The following is a 22,858-nucleotide window of genomic DNA, read 5'->3' as shown; positions in this document are numbered from 1 at the left end:
TTTTTCATTAAATTATATCCGATTTAATTCTTCCCTCGAGAATTCTTCCGATCATATAATGCGACAATGCAGAGGTATAAGCCTTACACAACGGCACATGGGGGATAGCTAGGAAGGGCGTCGGTTGTATGGTTGTGAGGACATTCACCACAACCCAAACGCGATAGGTTCGTCTGCCTGCCCGTATTGTACACCGTTAGGGCGGAAGGTTTTCGTGGCCTTGGTTTCGGTGAAGACTTAAGAGTGCGAGTTTTATATGAAGACACAAATGTGGATTAGGCGTGCGGAATGACGAAGGGCTCCCTCAGGTATGTTTAGAAAAACGGTAAGATCCCTTTGTGTACAGGGAATCAATATTTAGAATATTATTCGTAGCATCTGTTAATTAAAACGATAGATCAATCACATGACTTTTTCGGTACAGCATGGGGAGTGTAAGTTCACACCCACAGAGAATGCGCACTCTGTGTGACTGCGGTGGTTATAGATTCACTCATTCCTCTTCCTCAGTTGTAAAAATGTCGGAAGTCGGCTCGGCAAGTTCAAACTCCTTTAGCAGGAAAACAGAGGAGATTCGTCAGGAAGTATCCAAGATTCATGCCGTTCTTTATAAGCACTAAAATGGAAGCCAAACATGACTCAGCTTTACGGCACCGCAGTGTCATTAATAAAAATCGTTCGCTTCTTAATTCTGTAAAATTTTTCTCTCGCATGCTAATTATTAACATTGATAACCATGGCCTCGGATTTCATTAACAATGACAAAAAATAGCCGACTATGTGATATTTGCAGGAATCATTTATTTCTCTAAATATAAAGGGAGAAGTCTCCCTTTATATTTGGAGAAATATAAAAGGAGACTTTTATATTTTCGTTTCATATCATATTTTCATCCCTGTTTCATTTGATGGAATCCGTAAATTTTAATTATCATAATTAAACTTGTATATGAAGTATTACTGATGTTTGACTTAACTGCCAGATTATATGCATATAATATAAACGGAGCGCTGTACTGAAGACACTAATCATTAAAATTATTGTTATTTTGATATTTACCCCTTCGAATTTATACTTCACCCGTATATGGCATCAGACATTAAGCAGAATTATAACTCATTTACTTAAATGAAATAACTGACAAAATGAAATTAGCCAGAGTCTAGTTTAGGAGCTTTAAATATGTAAGACATTTTACTTACATGGAAAAACGATATCATAAAATTAGTACACCAAAATTTCTAACCAGAATAAATCACAATATTATTTATCATTAGCCTCTATTCAATTTATTTCTCTGACTTTATTTAAAATGTTTTTCTTTGTTTTTCCTGTCTTCGGCAAGCACACTTTTAAAAAAAATCGATTTAAAACTGTTCGGTTAGTTCTTTTTCATTCCTCAACACATCGCATACTCTATAATGTACAAAAATTACTATTACATGATCGATACATTATAAATATATCACATCTCGTCATTCAACTGACCTAGTTTTAGAGGGAATTTATAAAAGTTTGTTGTATAAATCAATAGAAACTGCAGTAAAATACAGTACGCTGTATTGTGAAATAATAACTCAGATCAATATAACTAGAGCAGTGATGGCAGCAATATTATTGTTGATGTTGGAATGAAGTTGCTCAACCTATAAATTAATTTTTTTTTCCTCAAAAACTAAAAGTTCAAGATTATGATATCATTCTGATATTAAATACTAAAGGAAATAGTTGCATACTTAATTTTTCTTTTAGATAATTTCGATCGTAGAAAAATACTTAAATTTTTATTTGTAATTTTATGTTTAACAAAACACCAATTATTATTATAGAAAAATAAACTACTTATTTTACAATGTTCAAAGGCATTACTGGAGAATGTTGTGAATCCATCCTTACTACGAAATTTAAAGAATTTAAAGGATTTGTTTTTATATAAGAATTTTGATTCATTGAGGAAAATAGTTATTTCCGATTTCTGCATAAATTATTAACCGGAAGTAAACAATGTCTTCAGTTGTTAACGATTTTATTTATATAATATTTGTATTTGATATTACGGAAAAATGTAATAATTTACATTACATATTTCAACACCTGAAATGTCCTTTTTAACCAAAACATTTACATAAAATCTACAGGCTAATAAATATGTAGGAAGTTGATCTGGTATTTATTCACATAGACCTTTCTCAGTATAAAAAGTATGTGTTTTAGTTTAAGTCACAGTTTTACTTTCACAAGTGACAGACTTAAACTAATCTTTAAATGGCCGAATAATGTGTGGCCAAATTACAGTGAGTCTGTAGTTCTCAGATACGATGAAATGTGTTTTGTAAGACTCATTAATATTAGCACAAAGCCAAGAGACTGGTTCACTTGATGTTTCAGATGTAGTAGTAGTTTCTGTCTGGATTTCTTCCAGTTTCTTTAATACTCATAGGTCAAGTGCATTTGTCATTCTCTTTCATCTGACCTGAAGTCACAAAACAGATATTAAACTGAGTTCCTTACTGTATGCAGATGATGTCATCCCCCTAAAGATATTTGCTACAACATTTTATAAAACACGTTACCCAAATTAAATAACTGCTGCATTAACAACAAAACGGCTAAAGCTATGAAAATGTTAAGGAATTTTTTTTTTTAAATCTAAATTTTATTCTGAATAACGAACAATGTGTAATATAGTTTAGCTACTTAGGAACAATTTTAATAAATGGAATCAGGAAGCAAATAGTGCTGATGATAACAATATTGCTGCTGTAACAATAGTTAACTGAATAAATGTATATGGATTAGTTAAAACACAAATTCGCATCGAAATTTTCAAACCAGTTTTAAAAAATGCATCCCTAATTCAGTACGTAACATTACAAATTTCGTCAAAGAAGGGGACAGGGTATTAATACAACCAATACAAGAGATCCACTAAGAGAACTAGGGTGAATTCAGTGACATAGTAAAAAAACAAAGATGGCGTCTACTGTATTTGTCATGAGTTCCATTTTATTATTCAACTGTAAGCAGAGATAATGCTAAGTAAAACAGAACAATACTATAATTAGCACTTAGAAATGGACAATGAAAATTTTAATTTTATGGTCATTTCTCTATTTCTAGTTTCAATTTTATGATATTCCTATAAAAAAAAAAACCCGGATGTTGTCTGGCGAATTGATAACAACATCAGTTATAGTAACAGTTACCTAGCCAACAGGCCTCGAAAAAATGTTGAAAACTATCCCCCTACGTAAACTAGATTGCGGAATCATACATAAAAATATTTATTTATTTTCGGAACTCGCTATGAAAATTTTCTTAAAAAAATACTGGAAAAGTATGACATTGAACAGTTAACGCAAAATATTTTAATAAAAAAAAGCATAGTGGGCCACATGATATTACGAATAATAAAGGAACCTAACTGTCGGAGAAATAAGTCAATTTAATCAAGTTAGTATTTTCTCCACTTACTGAAGTTTCTTTTCGTAAACTACATGTAATACAATTTATAAATGTATGGTCATGTATGAGATTCGTTTGCTCTGTGGAACCCTCACAAGTTTTCGGAGAACTGTAGCTTAGCTTGGTTCTGCTAAACACAGTTTACGAACATTGGACGAGAAGCTTTTATGAGTTACACTAACTCTCAATAATAAAGTGTCAAAAAGACGTTCACGAAAAGATGGAAGTGAATTTGATATAAGAGATTCAGAGTTTAGAAAGACATCGCGAATACTGAAAAAAAAAAAATTGCTTTAAAAGTCCTCAAAAAACGTTAAAAGCAGTTGAGTATTGAGTATGATGTGATGAAAAATATAAGTTATTGGGGAGAATATTTAAAGACAGTTGTTTTGATAGTATTATTATTATTAGTAGTAATAGTATTGTAAGTACTGTACACAACTGAATTGTCTACTCCAGAGCCCCCATCTATACTCTACATCACACATACCAGTACTAAATAAATTAATATTTATTTTATTTGTTTACATTTGTATGTATCTATGCATATGTATGTGTTTACATTATAGCTGAGGGAACACAAAAATTAGAGTAAAATATTATATTTATTAAAAACACAACCAGTGGGTTTTTCCATGGATTTTATCAATAGTAGATTTGTAATCGCTCTGGAATTCCAAGTTATGAGTTTTACTATTTATTCTGCATGTGCATTAGCCTATGTATAATACGCTTACACAGATGAAAGCGATTTACATGCTGACTCACACACACACACACACACACAACAACGTTACCTTCCCATTTAGCTTCGATTGTTACTTTGCTCAATGCAGCGATACGTTTCAATTTTTTTTTTTTTTAATGTACGTCTTGAAATTATTTCATACACTCAAATATAAAACCATACTTCGTTTCGTGAGTCACATTTCTCTTAAGAAACAATCTTAACGAGCCCCTTTAGTGCTCTGTAAGGAAGCATTTTATTCGTATCGATTGGAAATGTTAAGGAGAGACAGCTGTCAACTGCGAAACTTAAGTATCCTGGCAACCACCGATCAGAAGCACTACCTAGAAAGAGTGTCTCTCGTATACACCCATAAATGCACTACATAAACTTCCATTAATTTAAATCATATATTAAATATGCGTTTAAATAGAACCACTTAATATTGCACTCTTCTCAGTAAACGAGACTAATAGATTAGCTTTGATAGAATGCAACTACAAAGTGGTTCTTTGTAAAGGACAATGGCCAGTCAACCATCAATTGATTTTTGTGAATTAAAATTACCTTAGCTATGGAACATTGATTACTCCGTTGTGATGCCTGATATTTTTCATAATTATTCGAAATAGAAGAAGCGTATTTACATATGTTTACATAATATACTCACATGTAATTTACATTCACTTTTACATAAAATTAATATATTCACCAATTGTAACGTTACTGATAACTGTTCTGCTACGATGGATGGATTGGACCTGTGGTCCCTTAATCTCTTTATTTGATTAAGGCTGATTACAGAGCACTTGACTCGCCTGTTGTGGACTAATGACTGTAAGTCATACGTGTGTTGAGGCTTAAGGCTAAAAATGACTGTAAGTCATTTTTAGTTTATAAAAATATCTATTTTCGAAGCTGCTTTTTGGATATTTGTTGATTATTTATTTGGCTCGCCCATGTTGATCTTCTGGCAGCGATTTTCAAAAACCTTTCCGATCAGTATGGATTGGGGCCTTGTGTTTAGCATTGTCACTGTAGTCTGCCGCTTGGTGGATTAATGGGTTCGATAGATGGTAGTATTTGCAAAGAATTTTGCAGCCCTTTCCAGTAAGAGCGTCTTACGTTTCTCACGAACTATGGTGCGTTGAATAATATTCGTAAATATTTGTTTTAGATTATTTGTAAGGAACTGGCCTGATCAGCATCTTGTATGAAAGTAGTTTATGTTCTGTGCGGTATTTGAGTGACGGTTATAACGGCCCTATTGCCTCTAATTGCTTTTGAGTAAACATATATATCGACATGAGTCGTGAAGCAAAGCTCTCTACCTAATTTTATACCTAAGTATTTGGCTACGGGTCTCCATTCAATGGGAGTACCAAATATTACCACTTCGACCTCCGGAGATACTCGTCCTCTTGTGAATAACACTGTTGTAAGGTTCTTGTTTGCATTGATCATAGTATCATCTGCAATAATGGTACAAACCAATATGCTATCTACATATTGGTTTGTACAGTTGCCGTGCCTGTTGGGGTGGAACTGTGCGCGGGATGTCAGCCACACAGATAGTGGAGAGCAGAGTGATAATAGGAAGCCTTGGGAAACCTGCTGTGATTTTGCATTCAGACGACCTGATTCACTGCAGCTTCATTCGGAATTTGCAATCGCTGAGGTAGGATTTGTTAAGTTTGACAAGTCCTAGTGGGAATTCGGCTCCCAGGAGATTGAAAAGAACCCCATTGTGCCGTATGTTTGGCAATGTCCAGGAAGCTTGCCCCTGTGTGCTACTGTCTCTTATGTTATAAGCTGTTTTCGACGATTCTGAAACGTGTTTGTTCGATGCCGTGGTTCTCCCGGAATCCAACATACTCATTAGGAATGACATTTTTTTGTAACGTTTCGGTAGTCATATTAATTCATTCCCATGTATAATAATCGATAGGCGTCTTAAATATATACTCGAAGTTTTAATGTCATTTTTATAAACAGTGCAAATATTATTTCTAAATTATTTCTTCGTAAGTTTCTATTGATTTTAACACCTCAAAGTATTAAAATCTTGAACACTTTGCAGAGTATTAAATTAATCAATTTTGAATTAAGAGGCAGTGGTTAGTATAAAATTATATTAACAGCAAATTCATAATAAATAATACACACGATTATGTTTGGAATGATATTTTCAATTTTAGAGCTGTTGAGAATTGTTATCAAAATTCTTGAATCTTATTGTATTAGTTATAATTATTATTTCATACTCGAGGATATTTAAAATACCTGAAAAAAAAAAGTATTTTACTAGAGTTTGAATACGTGATTTACATCGTTTCCTTATACAGCTGACCATCAGCTGGCATATGGCCGACCAGCTGGTTGTAGTTGTTTGACAATACGTAGAGGAAATGCTATGTCACAAAAACGGGAGGAAGAATAAAAGGTTTAGATTCGGTACACTTTATTTGGATATAATAATCCCTTTATAATTATAACGGAAAGTTCTAGACCACCTGCCGTAAGGCTCCGATTTTGCATCCAATGATTTCCATATTTTTGTAACACCTGGCTAGCAATTTGAAACCGACAGCCAGTAGGACTTAACTTGCTTTTATTTCGTGAAACAATTCACATTGCTTTATTTTCTACATCTGGATAGATAGATAATGCCTTGGTGCTACATTAAGACAAATATCTAATCATACTTGGTGACTTTGGAACACATACTATTGCAGAGAGGTACCTATTAAGTTATTGAGTACACAACTCGCTTACAATTGTTCCAAACTTCGCTTGCATAGCTAGAGGATCACTTCATGCAAGAACATAACTATAAATGTGCATCGTATCATAATAGAACTAACAGAAAGCCAATATTTTTTTCCACTCCATAATAGCTACAGCCTATCGATTTTCGATTACCATGGACATATAGCTCTACCTCTTGATGTAATTTAATTTTTACCATTAACGTTTACAGCGATATTTTGGTTTTAAAACAATGTCCTAACCATATCTTAAATAACCTACCAATTATTTCTGATATAAGAAAATTTAATATGTACTGGAAGCTGAGAGAGATAGACAGACAGAGAGAGTAGGTTGGCATTAAACTAAATAAATGAAGAGTTTAATTTCTGCCTCCAGCATTTTTTTAATGTAATACGTTTCCTACCATTAATGTCCAATTACAGCACACAGCAAACTATTATTTATTCAAGATGGAAAAATTTGTCTCGTATCTGATACTGTTTTTGATACCAGTACCAAAATCAAATGAAATCCAGCATCATTTGGATTGACCTCGATTACACACTAATACCATACACTTACCTTGAAATTAGGTGTTCATTTCTGATAAACGCAGAATTAAATTATAATCTTGCCAAGTACTGAACGTCTTGTCTCAGCTGAAAACGGACTTCCTTGGCTTTATTCCAGTTTCCTCATTACTAAAACATACAGACAAGAACAGTGGGTAATTATTTAATAATTTTTTCTAATTCACGTAATGACATAAGTACGACTGGAATGCGTGGTTATTATATGGTAAAGCCATTTTAAAAATTTGCGTGGTATTTGAAGATGTGTCTTCCACTATTTCAAGGAATTTCTTCTAGTCAACGTGTAATTTACAGACAATGAAGAAATTCCAGATCCTGGCCATTTATGTTTTTCGTTAATAATGTTCTAATTTTTTTATACGACTACCATGAGAATACGCACGTAGCTATAGTAATGATTGCTAACAATGATATTTACATAAAAGACAGTGCCACCTGGTGATATTTTGAAGACTCTTGATCAAAATAGAAATTAACAAGTATGTCATCACTGGCTGACACATTTTGCGCATGTCCTTGGTTCCTTGTAAGTGGATGTACTTGCTTATTGTATTGTCAAAGAATAATAATAATATTGTAAAAGAAGATGACAACCTGCTGTTCACAAACAAATAATATTAAAAAAAAAAGTTCTCAATGGAAAATAAGAGAGAGTAATCATGCCTCAGATACAAGCATTTAAAGTTCAATTAGAAATTACTGAAGATCTAATACCGTATGGTGCTGAAATCTGAAACGGAAATGGATAATTGACCTCAAAAAAACATTATTTAAAAATCAAAGAATATCGAACATACAAATCAAAATCCTTGCTTGTAATTTAAACTGAACAAAAACTATTAGTATGTTGAGTTGTTAATCAAATAATACTTGAGGTATTTTCACTAAAATCACGGTGACACACTTTAGTATAGAACAGCATGTTTTCCTGCTCCACCCAAAACACAACTAGCGAAAGAAAGAAAAAAAAATCAAATATGGGGATGAATTTTCTGGCAACCTTCACAGAAAACTAGGTGGGGCATTCCTTGGGTGACTAATATTATTACCTCTTCTCTAGTCTCTATTTCAAACCATTTGACAAGCACACCATAAGCTTAGCATAAGTTCCATCTACTTTTGAGGTCATGGCTTACGTCACCAAGTCTTTATTGCTATATGAACTTCATTAATGGCTTGCTTCTAAACGTGCTACATTAGCGTATTAAAGGCATTGCACTGATAATATTCTCCGTTGAACATGAGTTGTCTAGCTGAATTATTGTCTTTTATGCACGTATTCGATGATCAATCCCAATTGCATAATGATATTTAAATGTTAGTTATAGGTGTTGTTTCCCGAAACTAGAGAAGTCGTGAATGAAAGTTAATATTTTTAAAAATTTTTATTATTTTATAATTTTATGTTTATTTTTTATATATCTATATTTTTATTTATTATTTTATCATTTTTTTTATTCTAATATATAAAATATTCTAAAATATTTTATATATTTTATCATTTTTAAGTTCAAATATATAAAAACAGAATGATTTCTGTTCTACTTCTACAATTTATATGCGCCATTTAAAGAAGAAATTCAAACGATCATCCGGGTACACGAAACTGAAATTTCAATCGAGACATTAAAAGTATAGAAGCAGTCTAGCTGAATACTGCGCATTCAAACGTTCGTGTGATATGGCTCCAGTATGACTACCGAGTACATCGATTTTCACAGAAGAAATGCTGCCGGAGAAGTTTCGTATACATAATTTATGAATTTCCAAAGAAACTTGAAAAAAGAAAAGGCATAATTTATAATCAACAACAGTAGAGAACATTTTTTCTTGTTTTATATTATTGATGCTCTTAATAACTTGTCACATAAATCATACGAAAATAATCAAAGAATTTAAAAAGAGAAATATGTATATTAATTGCAGTTATTATAAAGTTAAATTCTATTTCATTTACACGACATGTCTATTCCATTTTGAACAAATATCAAATGATTAATTTGCATTATTCGCTTCAGTATTTAAGAAATAAAATAATATAATTAATAAAATAACGCAGAAAATAAAAATTGATTTTTAAAATAACTTAATAATATTTTAAATTTTGCTTAAACCTAGTGACATTAGTTAATTAATCTTACGTAAGTGATGATATTATTATGTTAATAATAATTATTAACATAAAAATTATGTTAAAATATTTTCGGTACTATTAATACACATTAACTACAATAAATGCATAATATAAATTAGACTGTTAAAATATATATTATTTATGTAAAATACGATTATTTAAAATATACTAGTAATAAGATTATTATATATTAATATATGAAACTAAAATAAGTATTATTGCATAATAATATTATCATAAATGTTACATCTATAAAATATGAATATCCAGTGATATGCTAAATGGTATTTAGAATGGACAATATATGGCACAATTTTTTTAAAACCTTCAATGATTATTTGTTTTTAATAAAAGCTAATGGTTTTCGTGCAAAAATTATCAACTATTAGAAGGATTCAAGATATTGAAACCATTTTTTTAAGCTTTTATTTTTAATGGATTTATTTTTTAATCTTTTGAATACAAATTCATCTTAAAAGTTTAAATAAAATTTATTATTATTATAATACAGCTATATTGTCTGCTTCAGTTTAGGAGTACCCCTGTTTAAATGTCATTGGCTATTTACTCATGGGTTCTTAGGGCATTATGAGTGTAGATGTACTAAAAAGTATATGTAGCTTAAGGAATAGAAATTGCACATACCTTTTTCTGGGTGTTGTGGCTTTTCCTCTGTCTGCGATGTCGAGAACTGCAGAGTGTGTGTGTGTGGTGTGTGTGTGTGGGGGGGGGGGTAGGCAGTTTGGTAGAATAAGTTAGAAAAACCCGGGTTTTTTTCGTAATATATAGAAACATATACTTTTATATAGGGTGGGGAAAAAAGTGAAAGGGTTAATTTTTTAAAATAGGGAGGGGGAAAATGTTTGTAGGAGATATTTTCATTGCTGTTTTGCATCGTATTTATAGGCAGTATCTCTGAATAGAGTCCATCCATCACGAACTGGCAGAATAAACAGATTTTATTCTCCTCAGTGCCAGGTTTTCATACTTAATATATCTTGGTGGAATCTTTGTTGGATTCATCGGCGACTTTACCTTGGTTTAGAAAGAGGTGCTTTAAAGGCACTTTCTGAACATTTTTCGCTCAGTTCAACTGTCGAATTTTTCATTACCTAAGACTCACTCTCTCTCTCTCTCTCTCTCTCTCTCTCTCTCTCTCTCTCTCACACACAGAGCAACGCACTTTCAGAGCAAAATATTCAACTTCTCCTAATGATTCTATTCATATTATGATATAGCAGTTAATCTTAGTGTAGTCTACTAAAGCTGTCAACTGCGTGTGTTCTGAGGTTAGTTTGTCTTGCAAAACGAAAAAGCTGAGTTTCTGGGAGATAAAAACAGTCATATTCATATGACACTGATTCTTCATTTTTCGGGCGAAAAGTCTTTATAGAAGTCGTGTGCTACACAGGATTCGAACGGTCTTTTCAGTCAAAGAACATTTCATTAACTACTGAGTTATGGAGGTTTCTATTAAATCATATATATTTGAAGAATATTTCTAACTTCTGATTTTTTACACACTTGAAGGTCGGTTGGCCAGAAACATGCCGGCTGATAATAATAATTTGGCTCACGCATGTACGTACGTATCGAACTGTAGCTTTCTATCCATGTGCTTATGAGTAAGTTGCAAGTGGAATTTGCATTTGGTGACTGACACAACGGGTGAACTTCCTTGGAATATTTTGGAAGTCAGCACGAGTAGGTTCAATATCCTCTGATGTTCTTGGCTTTCTTCTATTCTGATGTTTTCGAACCCTGCCAGTTTTCTCAAAGAATATCTTCATCCATACATCCACGAATCTCTCCAGATTGGTAGTGGTTAGTAATTTCTGCCTTCATTTTAATCGTCCCATAGCACACGTTTCGCTCTTTTTTTTTTGCGGGGTCATAATTCAATCTGAAACGCATTGTTTAAAAATAAATCTAATATATAAATACATGATTGAAACGTATATATAAAAAGTTATAAGGGTAGAGTTTTTTTTTTTCACATCTCTTTAGACACTTCCTGTGTTACTACTCGATTTCGGCTTCCACTTTCAAATTTATTGTCTTCTATTAATGTCGAAGGTGTGTGTGTGTGGGGGGGGGGATGACTGTCTAGGATTACTATCGCACTGTATTGCGATCCTCGAAATACACAAGTTCCCTTTTTTTTCGCTAATAAGACTGAAGATGTCAAGAGTAAATTATTCACAAATACAATGTACTGAAGGACATTGAAATTGAAGATAATTTCGTAGATGACTTCTCCATTTTCATTTAAATGAAAACAGCGGATATAAAATAAAATGTAATTATCCTTTAAAAAATACTTAAAAACAGCACATAATTAAGAAGTCGTTGCCTCGATGGCCTCCACGGTATTAAAAGCTAAGATGCACTTCACGACAAACTGCAGACCCGAACCCAAATAACGACGGCGCCAAATCGCGTTTCCTCTTCATTGAGAGGAGAAGTAGTTGCGTGTGACCCACATCCACCAATCTGAACTAATGAGACTTGTAATATGGCAGTTGGTAGGAGCACGTGCCGTAAAGCAACGGTAAAATCGACTAAGAATATCTTATATAGAGTTTTATCTTCTCTTTCTAATTTTAAATGCCACTAGAAAAGTTTGAAGAATTCTATGAATAGTTTTTACTAATTGTGATATCACTAATTTCAATATCCAATTGAGCTGTCCGTTACAAAAGATTTTATTTATTTTTTTTTCACAGATATTTAAATTACGATATTGAATATTATTTATAATGTGTTTCAACTTATTTCTCGTAAGGAAAATAGCTTTATTAGATCATGATCGTTCCTTCCCTTCACTGATCCGAATTTTTAGATCTCTCTTTATCTGACTAAAACTTCTCATGGCACGAATATCAACAAAATCATGCTAGCGAGTACACTGTATGGTACGGAACATAATCCTAATGTGATTTTTATTATAATAACATAAGATTATTAATATTATGAATATTTGAAATCTAAATAGCTTTTCGTTGGTTGAAATGGCATTTATTTTTCAAATTTTAATTGAATTTATAAACACCATTAAGAATTTGATCCATTAGTTATATATAAATATTATTAGTAAAGTTAACGAACAATATAACTGGAACTGCACATGTGACCCAAAGGGATGGTAATTTTAATTCTGAAATTCTGAAAACTAATAAGGATATTATTTCTGTCGATAAATAGAGATACTACCTTCCTCAATTGTGACTATGAAATAGTCAAGGGTGAGTGATATCATGTCATGACTAAGGAGAATAATTACAACAATGATGAGAGATCTCGTTCACTGTACTAAATACAGACAGACAAATTCTATACAGTTTTACTTATAAAGTATAGTAAAACTTTCGATCAGGACCATGATAATCACTATTTTTCGACAATACCATAGATGCTCACTGCATCTATGGTATTGTTGAAAGATCTTGTTCTTTGCAGACCAAACATGGAACTTTTTTAAGTTACTTTAAGCCTCCAATTTATGACTTTTGCAAACATTCGTGCCACAGTGAGATTTAAACCTAGTCTTTTAACTGACTCTAGGTTGCAGACAAGCTATCCACTAGACCGGCGATTGCTCTCAGGCCTGTTCAAAAAACTACCGTGAGTTAAGATTTGAATAATCAGTTTGAAGAAACTGAATTCAATCATGAATGTTCTGTATATCTATTACGTTGAATAATGTATCCCGTGAACGTTCTTACAAATCCCAATCAGTTGATGGCACTCTTTCCTAATTCTGTATAGTTGTCTCACAAGAGAAAGTTCTGTCAGTAGGTCTTTAGGCAGTTTTAATATTCTTTGAGCAAACACATTTTTACAAGAGGTGAGAGAATTTCATAACTCAGAAGATTTATAAGATTAAAGTAATCTTTATACGTTTCGTTTTAAATACTTTTATGAGAAAAACAATGTAAATATTTCAGCTGTAAAAACACAAACACATAATAGCTTTAACATAAGCTATGTGAAGGAATATGAACGACGCCTTTAACATCTTGCATGTGCATCTTTCTAGAGATATTGTAGAACATAAGTTGCCTCCGCCCCTTTTCGAAGTACGTCTAATAAACCAAGAATATTGTTATTTACTATTGTTGCTGTTGAGATGTTATTAATGAGTTTTGATTTAATTTAGGGAGAGTGACGAAAGAGATTTTTGGAAATGAATCAAAAATGGTAATTTCATGATTAATTTACAATAACAATATACCGATTGGATTTGATTGGCTTTATACGACTGGGAGTATCTAGAATATACGGCTACAAAAACGAAATAAATGAGGACATAAGTTTTTTATATGACCAGTTTTTTGTTTGTGAGATTAAAAACTAGTGCTTCCAGGAGGAAAGGCTATGCTGCAATCATATGCGACCAAGTAGTTCACCTTTAGTTGAAAACTTCTTATAAATATTTCTGCATTCTTAGAGAGAGAATTGTCATATTTTCTTCGCAAATGCTATGGACGATCTAGTCATCTTCAATGCTACCAAAGTACAATCTTTTCTGGAAAAAATGCACGTGTCTTTACTTCTAGTAATGTTAAATTCTTCATAAAATACAATCTACTGGCACCGACATAGGAGCTGTTCCACTGAAGTGACATCTATCATTCCTCCACTTTCTTCAATAGTAACATGAACAACAATGCCTCAACCTTCATTTGCTGTTCAAGTGTAAATCCATTGAATATCTGCTTCTCTTTCCTCTTTGATTTCATCTGCCTCCATTGCCTAGAATAGTCATCTACTCCAGGTACTCTCCAAGGGCTTCTCAGGCTTTTCAAAATGAACCTCTGTACTCTCTTAACACAAGGTGCTGATGCATTCGATTGGTTCGGCAACTTCTCACATGTGAGGTTTAACTTTTTGAATGATTCCTCATAAAAGAGTCCAACAGTGGTTTTGGGAATATCGTTGACTTTTAGATAGTAGAACTATGGTATACCTAAATCGTCATCTTCATCTAAGAGAACGTTCACTAAATAACCATGTAAGCATTAATTGATAGGAATTTAATGAACATAATAAGAGAAATATTATATCATGTCGAAATGTTGTGCTTATTAGGAAGATAATGTAATCTAATGTGAATAAATTATCAATTATATGAATAGTTTAACGACTTCTGCATTTACACCGATGTTATTATACTTCCTCAGTACTTCATCTTGCTTTCTTTCTTTGTTAGGAAGTAAAATCAACAAAACATGGCTTGGAATACGTCAGGAAAGGCCTTCTATGGCGCTGGAGGTAAGATATTAAATTTTAAAAAATGTTTTCAAAAAATTTTTATAAATTAAACACTTTTTTATGCTTTGTTTCATTCATTTGTGTTCCATCCTAGATCCTCGAGTGGCCAATTGGCCTCTAATGCAGGATCTGAAGCCCACTCTATACATCGTCACCATATATTTGCTCTTTGTGAAAGCAATCGGGCCAAGGATCATGAAAGGAAGGGATCCATTTGTGCTTAAGATGCCCATGTTAATCCATAATATAAGCATGTCGCTTCAGAATGTCTATGTCTGCTACCAGGTAAGTGATCCTGATCCATGACCAACTATAGCTAACTCATTACTTTTTACCTCCAGTAGTCGAATTTTTTTTAATCAACTCGTTCATTTCTGTTAATAGACGTCCCGGATAACAATTATTAAAAAATATGATCTCAGATGTCAGCCGTGTGATTTTTCTCATGATCCCGATTCTTACAAGGTAAGTTAATTAATTTCTATTATGTTATAAAATAAAAGGTGTCAATAGATTTATTCATTTTAACAGAAAAAACGAAACTAATTTGAAATTATACTTATTAATTTAAGAGATAATATTATTTTATATGTAAATATATTAAAATAAATTTAAATAAAAGGACTTCAGATACTGAAGTTTGTGGTTATGATTCACTATCCAGAATTCTCTATGTTATGCAGCATACTATAACGAACCAGTAGTGATGCTATATCTATATCTTGTTTAATTTGCCAGTTTTGTTCATATTATTTTGATTAATTTGGGGGATTTCTTTATCAATGTTTTTCTTGTATTCCATCAGATGATTTTAAAAACATTTGAATTGTCAAGAAAGCAATAACACATTTACGGAATATAACTAACTTATGTTCCTTCGTGTAAGAAAAATTATCAAATTTCTTATTGGTCTTTGTTCTTCTTTAATTTCTGTAATGAAGTACTATCTTACCTTTATATAGCACAATAATGACTAGTTTGCCTATCTGTATGTATGTATATATATATATACCTAAATCTCTTTTTACGCGATAGATACGTTCCTAAAAATTACGCGTAAATAGAATTCGCGTAAAAAGAACTACTGACTCCATAGAAAAAGTGAAGATTGGTTCCAAATCTGAAATATAAGCAAAATAATGAAAATAACAAACATTAAATTCGTTAGGATCATAAGATTTTTATTTACATTTCATGGAGAACACACATACATATAAGGGATTTTAATAACTTTAAAAAAAACATATTCATTTCAGTTGTTTGTTAAGGATTGTATAAAAAAATTATGTTATTCGCTATCAGTTTCTGACAATAAACGCGAAAGCTTTTGTTTTCGTGAGACTGTAATAGTAATGGTATTATCGTCATCGACTTCTTCCTCAACTTGTGGAATTCTTGTCATGTCTTGAACAAAAGTACCACTGGTTGTTTCAGTAGTTTTAGGCATGAACTCAGTTATTAATCGCTGTGTTGATTCTTTAGATAAGTCGCGATATAATTCTCTCTATGGCGACATTAACAACTGAAGCTCATGTGAAAACTTCCCAGCACGTTCTTCATTTGGATCGGGCAAAATAATTGCCTAAATTACTGGCCAGTTTAAGACCTTCTTTAATTATATCAGCAGTAAAAGTAGGATTATCTGGATCATTATCATTAACTTCTTCACTTTCAGGAGTCTCAGAAACAATTTCCACTATTTCGTCTTCGCTAAGAGGTTTATCAATTAACAGTTCTTCAATACCTGCCTCCGTAAGATCGTCGAATCCTTCTCCGCCAATTTCACATGCCAAACTTATTATATTGGGGAATTCAGCAGTATGATTGAAGGGAACAGGAGCATTCTCTTTAACACATGCGGGCCAAATAGCTTTCCAGCATGCATTCATAGTTTCTGGTCTCAATTCAGATAACGATAATCCAACCTGATCAATACAATCCATAATTGAAAATTTTTTCCATACATCCATAACTGACAGTGTTTCATCATCATTTAGCTTGTTCAAAACGTACTGAAATGTTCGTCTGACATAATGTTTTAGAAGTCGCAATTATACCCCGATCTGTTGTAGCAATGATGTGGTATTGGGCGGCAGAAAAAAAAATTGCACATTTGTATGTTCTATGGCAGGATGAGCGGGTGCATTATCAAGAATCAAAAGCACTTTAAATTCGAGACCCCTGTCATTCAAATAGCGTCTAACTTCTGGAACAAATGTTTGTGGAACCACTCAGTGAAAATATCAATGGTCACCCAAGCTTTTTTGTTGGCCATCCAATGAAACTGGCAATTTTTGAAAATCTACACCTTTCATTGGCCGTGGCCTTAATGATCGATTTATGAGCAGTGGTTTTAACATCCGATCTCCTAAAGCGTTCGAACAAAATAGGAGTGGTATGCGATCCTTTGCTGTTTTCAACCCACCAACAGTTTTTTTGCATTTTTGATACGCAAGTTTGGCCTTTTTTTTCCAGAAAAAGCCGGTTTCATCTATATTCCAAACTTGTTCACGAGAGTAACTTCCATCTTCAATTATTTTAGCAATTTTTGTGGAAATGCTTTAGCAGCTGTTTCATCAGCAGAAGCCGTTTCACCTTTAATTTTTATATTATGAAGAGCATGTCTTTTAATAAACTTAGCCAGCCAACCATTTCTTGCATGAAATTCATATTTTTTCCTCGATTGAGATGAAGTATCTGGCTGCAGTTTTTTAATCATCATCATCATAAAATCTCAATGCTGATTGCTTGATGGAATTTCCGTCAACTGGCATTCTTTTTTGTACATTATCTTCTATCCACATCACTAAAGCTTTTTCGGCCTTTCCTAGAACAACATCTCTTCTGTATGATGATAATTTCGCACTCGATTTTGTACCAGAACATACTGCTTTTCTAATAGCCTCTTCATTTTTCTTTATAGATCTGACAGTTGATTCACGGACTCCAAAATGCTTACCCACAGCCGTCGCACCTTCCCCAGTTTGAAGACGATCTAAAATTTGAATTTTTATATCCAAGAAAACGGCTTTTTTTTTTTTTTTGGTTATCGACAACATCATGTGGGGACTGGATTGAAATCTTCGGTTAATGAAATGAAAGTTTGAAAATTACATATAGCTTACCATTTATTATTTCTTGGCAAAATTATTAATTTTATAACGCGATGTTTATTTTCATTTTACTTAAAAAATGCAAATGCAAAAAAATGCGGTAACTGTGTTGTCTATTCAAACACCAAATTCAAACCGCTAAGAACTGCTTTTTTATGCGCAATCAGTTATGCAATTCGGGGAATTCCCAATAAATGAAATTCGTAAGAATTTAGAATTTTCTTAATTGAAACGAGAATGCAATTCTACAAAATTCTCAGAATTTTCTTGAATTACAGATTTTTTCCTAACTTAGACTTTAGGTTGGTCGCGTAAAAGTGATTAAAAATCGCGTAAAAAGAGGTTTAGGTGTGTGTGTGTGTGTGTGTGTGTGTGTGTGTGTGTGTGTGTGTGTGTGTGTATACAGTATATATATATATATATATATATATATATATACACATAGAGAGAGAGAGAGAGAAAGTTTTTTTTTTTTTTACCTTGGGTATAATATATGTTAAAGATACCAAGTTATAATGGGAAATGGAGTAAAAAACCAGGTTTATATTTAAAATAACTTGGTATCTTATATATATATATATATATATATATATAAAGACCCTATTGAGGTTTATATTGAATTTATGAAATGTAAACAATTTTTTGTTGTTGCAATAACTTTAGCAGAATGGAAAATGTGAATACTTTAATTGTATTCACATTTTCCAAATATTGCATAACTGAACACTAGAATGATTCAATTCTTCTTTAGTTCCGTATCTATCTCCTCTCATAATTATCATTATTATTATTTCAGTTTGCCTTTGTCACATACCTGTTCTGGGTAGGAAAGCTCCTGGAGCTAATGGACACGGTAAGTACAATGGCGATGGTAACTATCTTCAATTAAAATTCATTATTTCGACAATAAAACTTACTGATTGTCACTTATCATTCTCTAATTCACATGTGTGTGTGTGTGTGTGTGTGTTCGGAATTCTACAAAAATAAAATATTAACAAAAAAATCCCTTAGCCCATTCATGGTACCAATGTACTATACAGGACTGCAATCTTTCATGGACAAACAACACATATAATAAAATAAAATAAAAATATAGCGTCCGCGCAGTTAGCTGAGTGACTATGAGCTTCGCAACCATATGCCTGGTAAATGAGTGTCCTGGGCTTGATTCTCGCCGACGACATGAGGAGCTTAAGAACCTTTCTCAGACATAGCCAAGTTAGCCGGTCTTGGGCGTGGACAGCAGGGTTTTTCTCCCCAGTTTATCTGGGGTTTTTCCTCCCGCATGCAGGCAAACCGCTCTTGAGAACTCAACGCTTCTATAGACATAGGGCTAGCCATTCTATCCTCGGAACGAGTACGGCTTAGATGGGCTAAGAATAGTCCCATAACAGGCCACTAGGCCTAATATGTGAAGAGAAGAAGAAGAAGAAAAATATAGTAGTTCTCATTAATGATGGTGATTCAGTTTGGTCTCAATCTCAATATAGTTAATGTGGAAGATATTATAAATAAATCTATATTATAAATTAGCCAATTGAAGCCTTTTTAAGTCCTATCAATTAAATTTGCTTCAGATTACAAAAGTGACGACTGTATGTAAACTTATATTAAAGCTATGCTAGAAGCTTAAAGCTTTTTCGTTATATACATATTTTAACTATTATAATAACGACAGCTCTCATAAATGACAGCGATCGAACGTATTAAATATCCAGTATCAGTACTATATATTCATAATATACAGGGTGTTCGGGATAAATTTGACAGTTTCGTAAGGAAAAAGAAAATCTTCTTTGTATCTATTAAATTTAATGAATTGACAAAAATACATTACAGGCAGAGTTAATTACAATACTATCAACAAGATTTACTCAAAATAACCACCATTAGCATCGATCACAGCTTCAATTCTGCTTCGGAACCTCGAACAAGCTGATGCTACAGTCTCCCTGGGAAGGGCCGCAAAAACTGTTTTAATTTTATCCATTAACTGGGCTTTTGTATTACTGGAAGTGCGATTGGTGTCTTTTTCAACTGCGCCCCATACAAAATAATCCATGGGGTTAAGGTCTGGGGAGTTTGGAGGCCAAACATTTGGACTGGTGAAGTCGTAGAAATTTTCAGACAACCATTTTTGACTTTTGCCAGAGGTGTGGCAAGGGGCCGAATCCTGCTGCCATACATACGGCCTACCATTGGCTACCCTTGTTATCCAGGGCTTGATTACAGTTAGCAACTCCACGAACAAAGCCCGAATTCCAATGCCAGGGTTCTTCAACACCTGTTCCTGCAGATTTGCGAGGAATTCTGCTGTACGAACGCAATCAGATCGTCTGCTAGGGATCTTTCTTCTTGCTACATCCTCGTAGTCACCATTGCAAGTCTCTAGTTCATGCCTGATTGTTTTTGCTGTATTCAGGGAGCATTGGGCAGCAGTCGTAATATCCTTATTTTGATGGCGGGCACGAATCATCATGATACAAGTTATTCTCTTCCATGATTCAGGTGGGTTCCAGCTATCCATCCTTTCTGACATCTTGTATATGAATGAAGAAGGGTCCAAACCTTTAAATGAAGAGAAGTGTGTGTTAATACATGTAACTTACGGAAAAATATAAATAATTATAAATATGTCAAATTTATCCCGAACACCCTGTATGTGTGTGTGTGTGTCTGCGTATGTGTGTATTATTGTTAACGGTGTGCTAAATATTGCAGATTTATATAACCACTAAAGATAGAGTTATTTGCTCAAAAGAGCTTTATATTTTATACTTTTTTTTTTCATAATGGCTAATGATGATGATTGGCCTGTCTTTCCACCCACTACAGGGGGAAGGCCTCTCCCATTGTGGGAGAATTGGGTCTACTTTTTCCATGGTAACCCGGTCCATCTTGGGAGAGTATATATATTTGTTTGTATGAAAGTGAAAGAAAATCGCAAACATTAATGTCCTAGGCAGGATTAGAACCTGCAGTCTCTTGGCGGGAGAGCGGATACGCTAACCACTCAGCCAATCGAGTGGTTGGCCGAGTATATTTCTTTTAACCATTTGAATGCTGTTTATAATTTCATTATATATTAGTTCTTAACAGCCAATATCGTCATTCATATACCATGAAAGTTTATTAATCAGATTAGTTGATTCTACTTGATATTTCATTAGTAATGGATTATTCTTAAAGTATGTCTGTCCCACATTTGGGAAAGTCCGTAAATGTGAGGTTCTAGGGAGATATATTTTGAGGAATGTCACATCTCGAATACGCCAATGAATTGCCTTGGAAATATTATAAGCTTTACTTATAAGAAACTTAGCATTTTATCATCTTTAAAAAAGTAATCCATAAGTTAAGTAAACGATCCATTTAAATAATAAATCATACATTTAAATTTGAATCATACTCCTCCCCTATACGTTTTTTTTAGTTGCCGCTAGAGGGCTACATGGTGTGTAATGTTTTCAGAGAGCTCCCGAAAGCCAAATATAATTTTCAGTGAAAATTGGAATATTGGTTTAAATCTTAACGTAGTATTGTTTATTTTTGGTAGCTTGTTGTGTCTGTGTGATTTTGGTGTGAATTACGTTTTATTTAAACTTAGTATTTTAACGATACGTTTCATAGAGTAGATGTCATTGACGTCACATGACGTAAATGAGACGTAAGATAATGGCGTCCAAAAATACGTCGCCTTTGTTGAAAAAACTGTAATGTGAGGGAGTTTGTCCAATGTGATGTGTGTGGGATGTATGCATTCCCGAAGGAGGCTGGAGTTTGGATGGAAAGTAATAGTGGTGGGAGAATGTGCAGAAAGTGTAAGGAAAGTGAGGAACTGAAGTATGTGTCAGGTGCTGAGATAGTTATGGTTGAAGAAAGCCAGAATGTGAGTGAAAATAGTGGCTTGATAAGGAATTGCGATGTTGTACAAGATGGCAATGAGAGCGGTGATCAAAGAGAGAGTGAAAGCAACTATACAGAGAGAGAAAATGGTTTGAATGATGAAAAAAATGAGGAATTATTTTGTATGATTATTATTTTGTGAGATCGCTAGGCTGCGCGCAGTGATACACAGTGCGCAGCGGCAGTTGGCGCACCTGCAAAACTCTTTCAGAGTGCCTCGGCTAACGGAAATAAACAAGAGTTTGAAAGGAAAAATAAGCGTAAGAGTGGGAGAGTTTCTGAAATGAAGGAAAGAGTGTTGTATGGTGACTCGTTATTAAGAGTGATAGATGGGAGTTTAACTAAATCATACTTACCGGGTGCGAAATTTAAGGATGTAAGTGAGAGTATTAGAGTGCAAAAACAGAGGGTGAAAGAATTGATAGTTGTGGCGGGTACGAATGAATTGAAAGGAGATAATTTTTTTATGATAGAGGACTTGAAAGTATTGTTAAAGGTAGCGAAAGAAAAGAGTGACAGAGTTAGAATGGTGAGTCTGTTTCCGTGGTACGACAGAGAGGAGGAGGGCCATAATCGCAAATGACTTTATGCGCAGGTTATGCAGAAGGTGTAGTGTGGAATGAGTTTGATGGGCGAAAGGATTTATACAAGATGGATCACCTGCATTTGAATGGATTTGGTGTGCGGAGACTGGAAAAAGTGTTGCTGAGTGAAGTGAAAATGGATGTGCAGAACCAGGGAAACTAGAACTACCAAGGAGGGGGGGGAGATTGCATACATCAGTGAGACAGTTGAGTGTAAGAATGTATATAATGTACCCGAGCCAGTACTGAGGACAAGAAATCGGAATGGGATAGTTAGAATAGCGCACCAAGATAGAGGTGGGACAAA

The 22,858-nt window shown here is 33.4% G+C and overlaps 1 protein-coding gene across 1 annotated transcript in view; it reads left to right on the top strand.

The window, feature by feature from the left end:
- The first annotated feature begins 209 nt into the window (after positions 1-209).
- The window catches only part of LOC150093053 (very long chain fatty acid elongase 1-like), a 35,040-nt gene continuing 12,391 nt past the window's right edge, over positions 210-22,858 (top strand). Inside the window, exons 1-5 of the mRNA XM_090413555.1 lie at positions 210-308; positions 14,884-14,945; positions 15,040-15,230; positions 15,330-15,410; positions 18,855-18,911. Coding sequence (XP_090269681.1) covers positions 14,903-14,945; positions 15,040-15,230; positions 15,330-15,410; positions 18,855-18,911 — 372 coding nt within the window. The 5' untranslated portion in view covers positions 210-308; positions 14,884-14,902. The remainder of the gene's footprint in view (positions 309-14,883; positions 14,946-15,039; positions 15,231-15,329; positions 15,411-18,854; positions 18,912-22,858) is intronic.

Source organism: Typopeltis vanoorti, chromosome 24 (genome assembly GCF_054136105.1).
Source record: "Typopeltis vanoorti isolate ZY-2024b chromosome 24, IOZ_Tvanoo_1.0, whole genome shotgun sequence".
Taxonomy (NCBI): domain Eukaryota; kingdom Metazoa; phylum Arthropoda; class Arachnida; order Uropygi; family Thelyphonidae; genus Typopeltis; species Typopeltis vanoorti.
The sequence above is the reverse complement of the archived record's forward strand: the minus strand, read 5'-3'. Positions and strand labels throughout refer to the sequence as shown.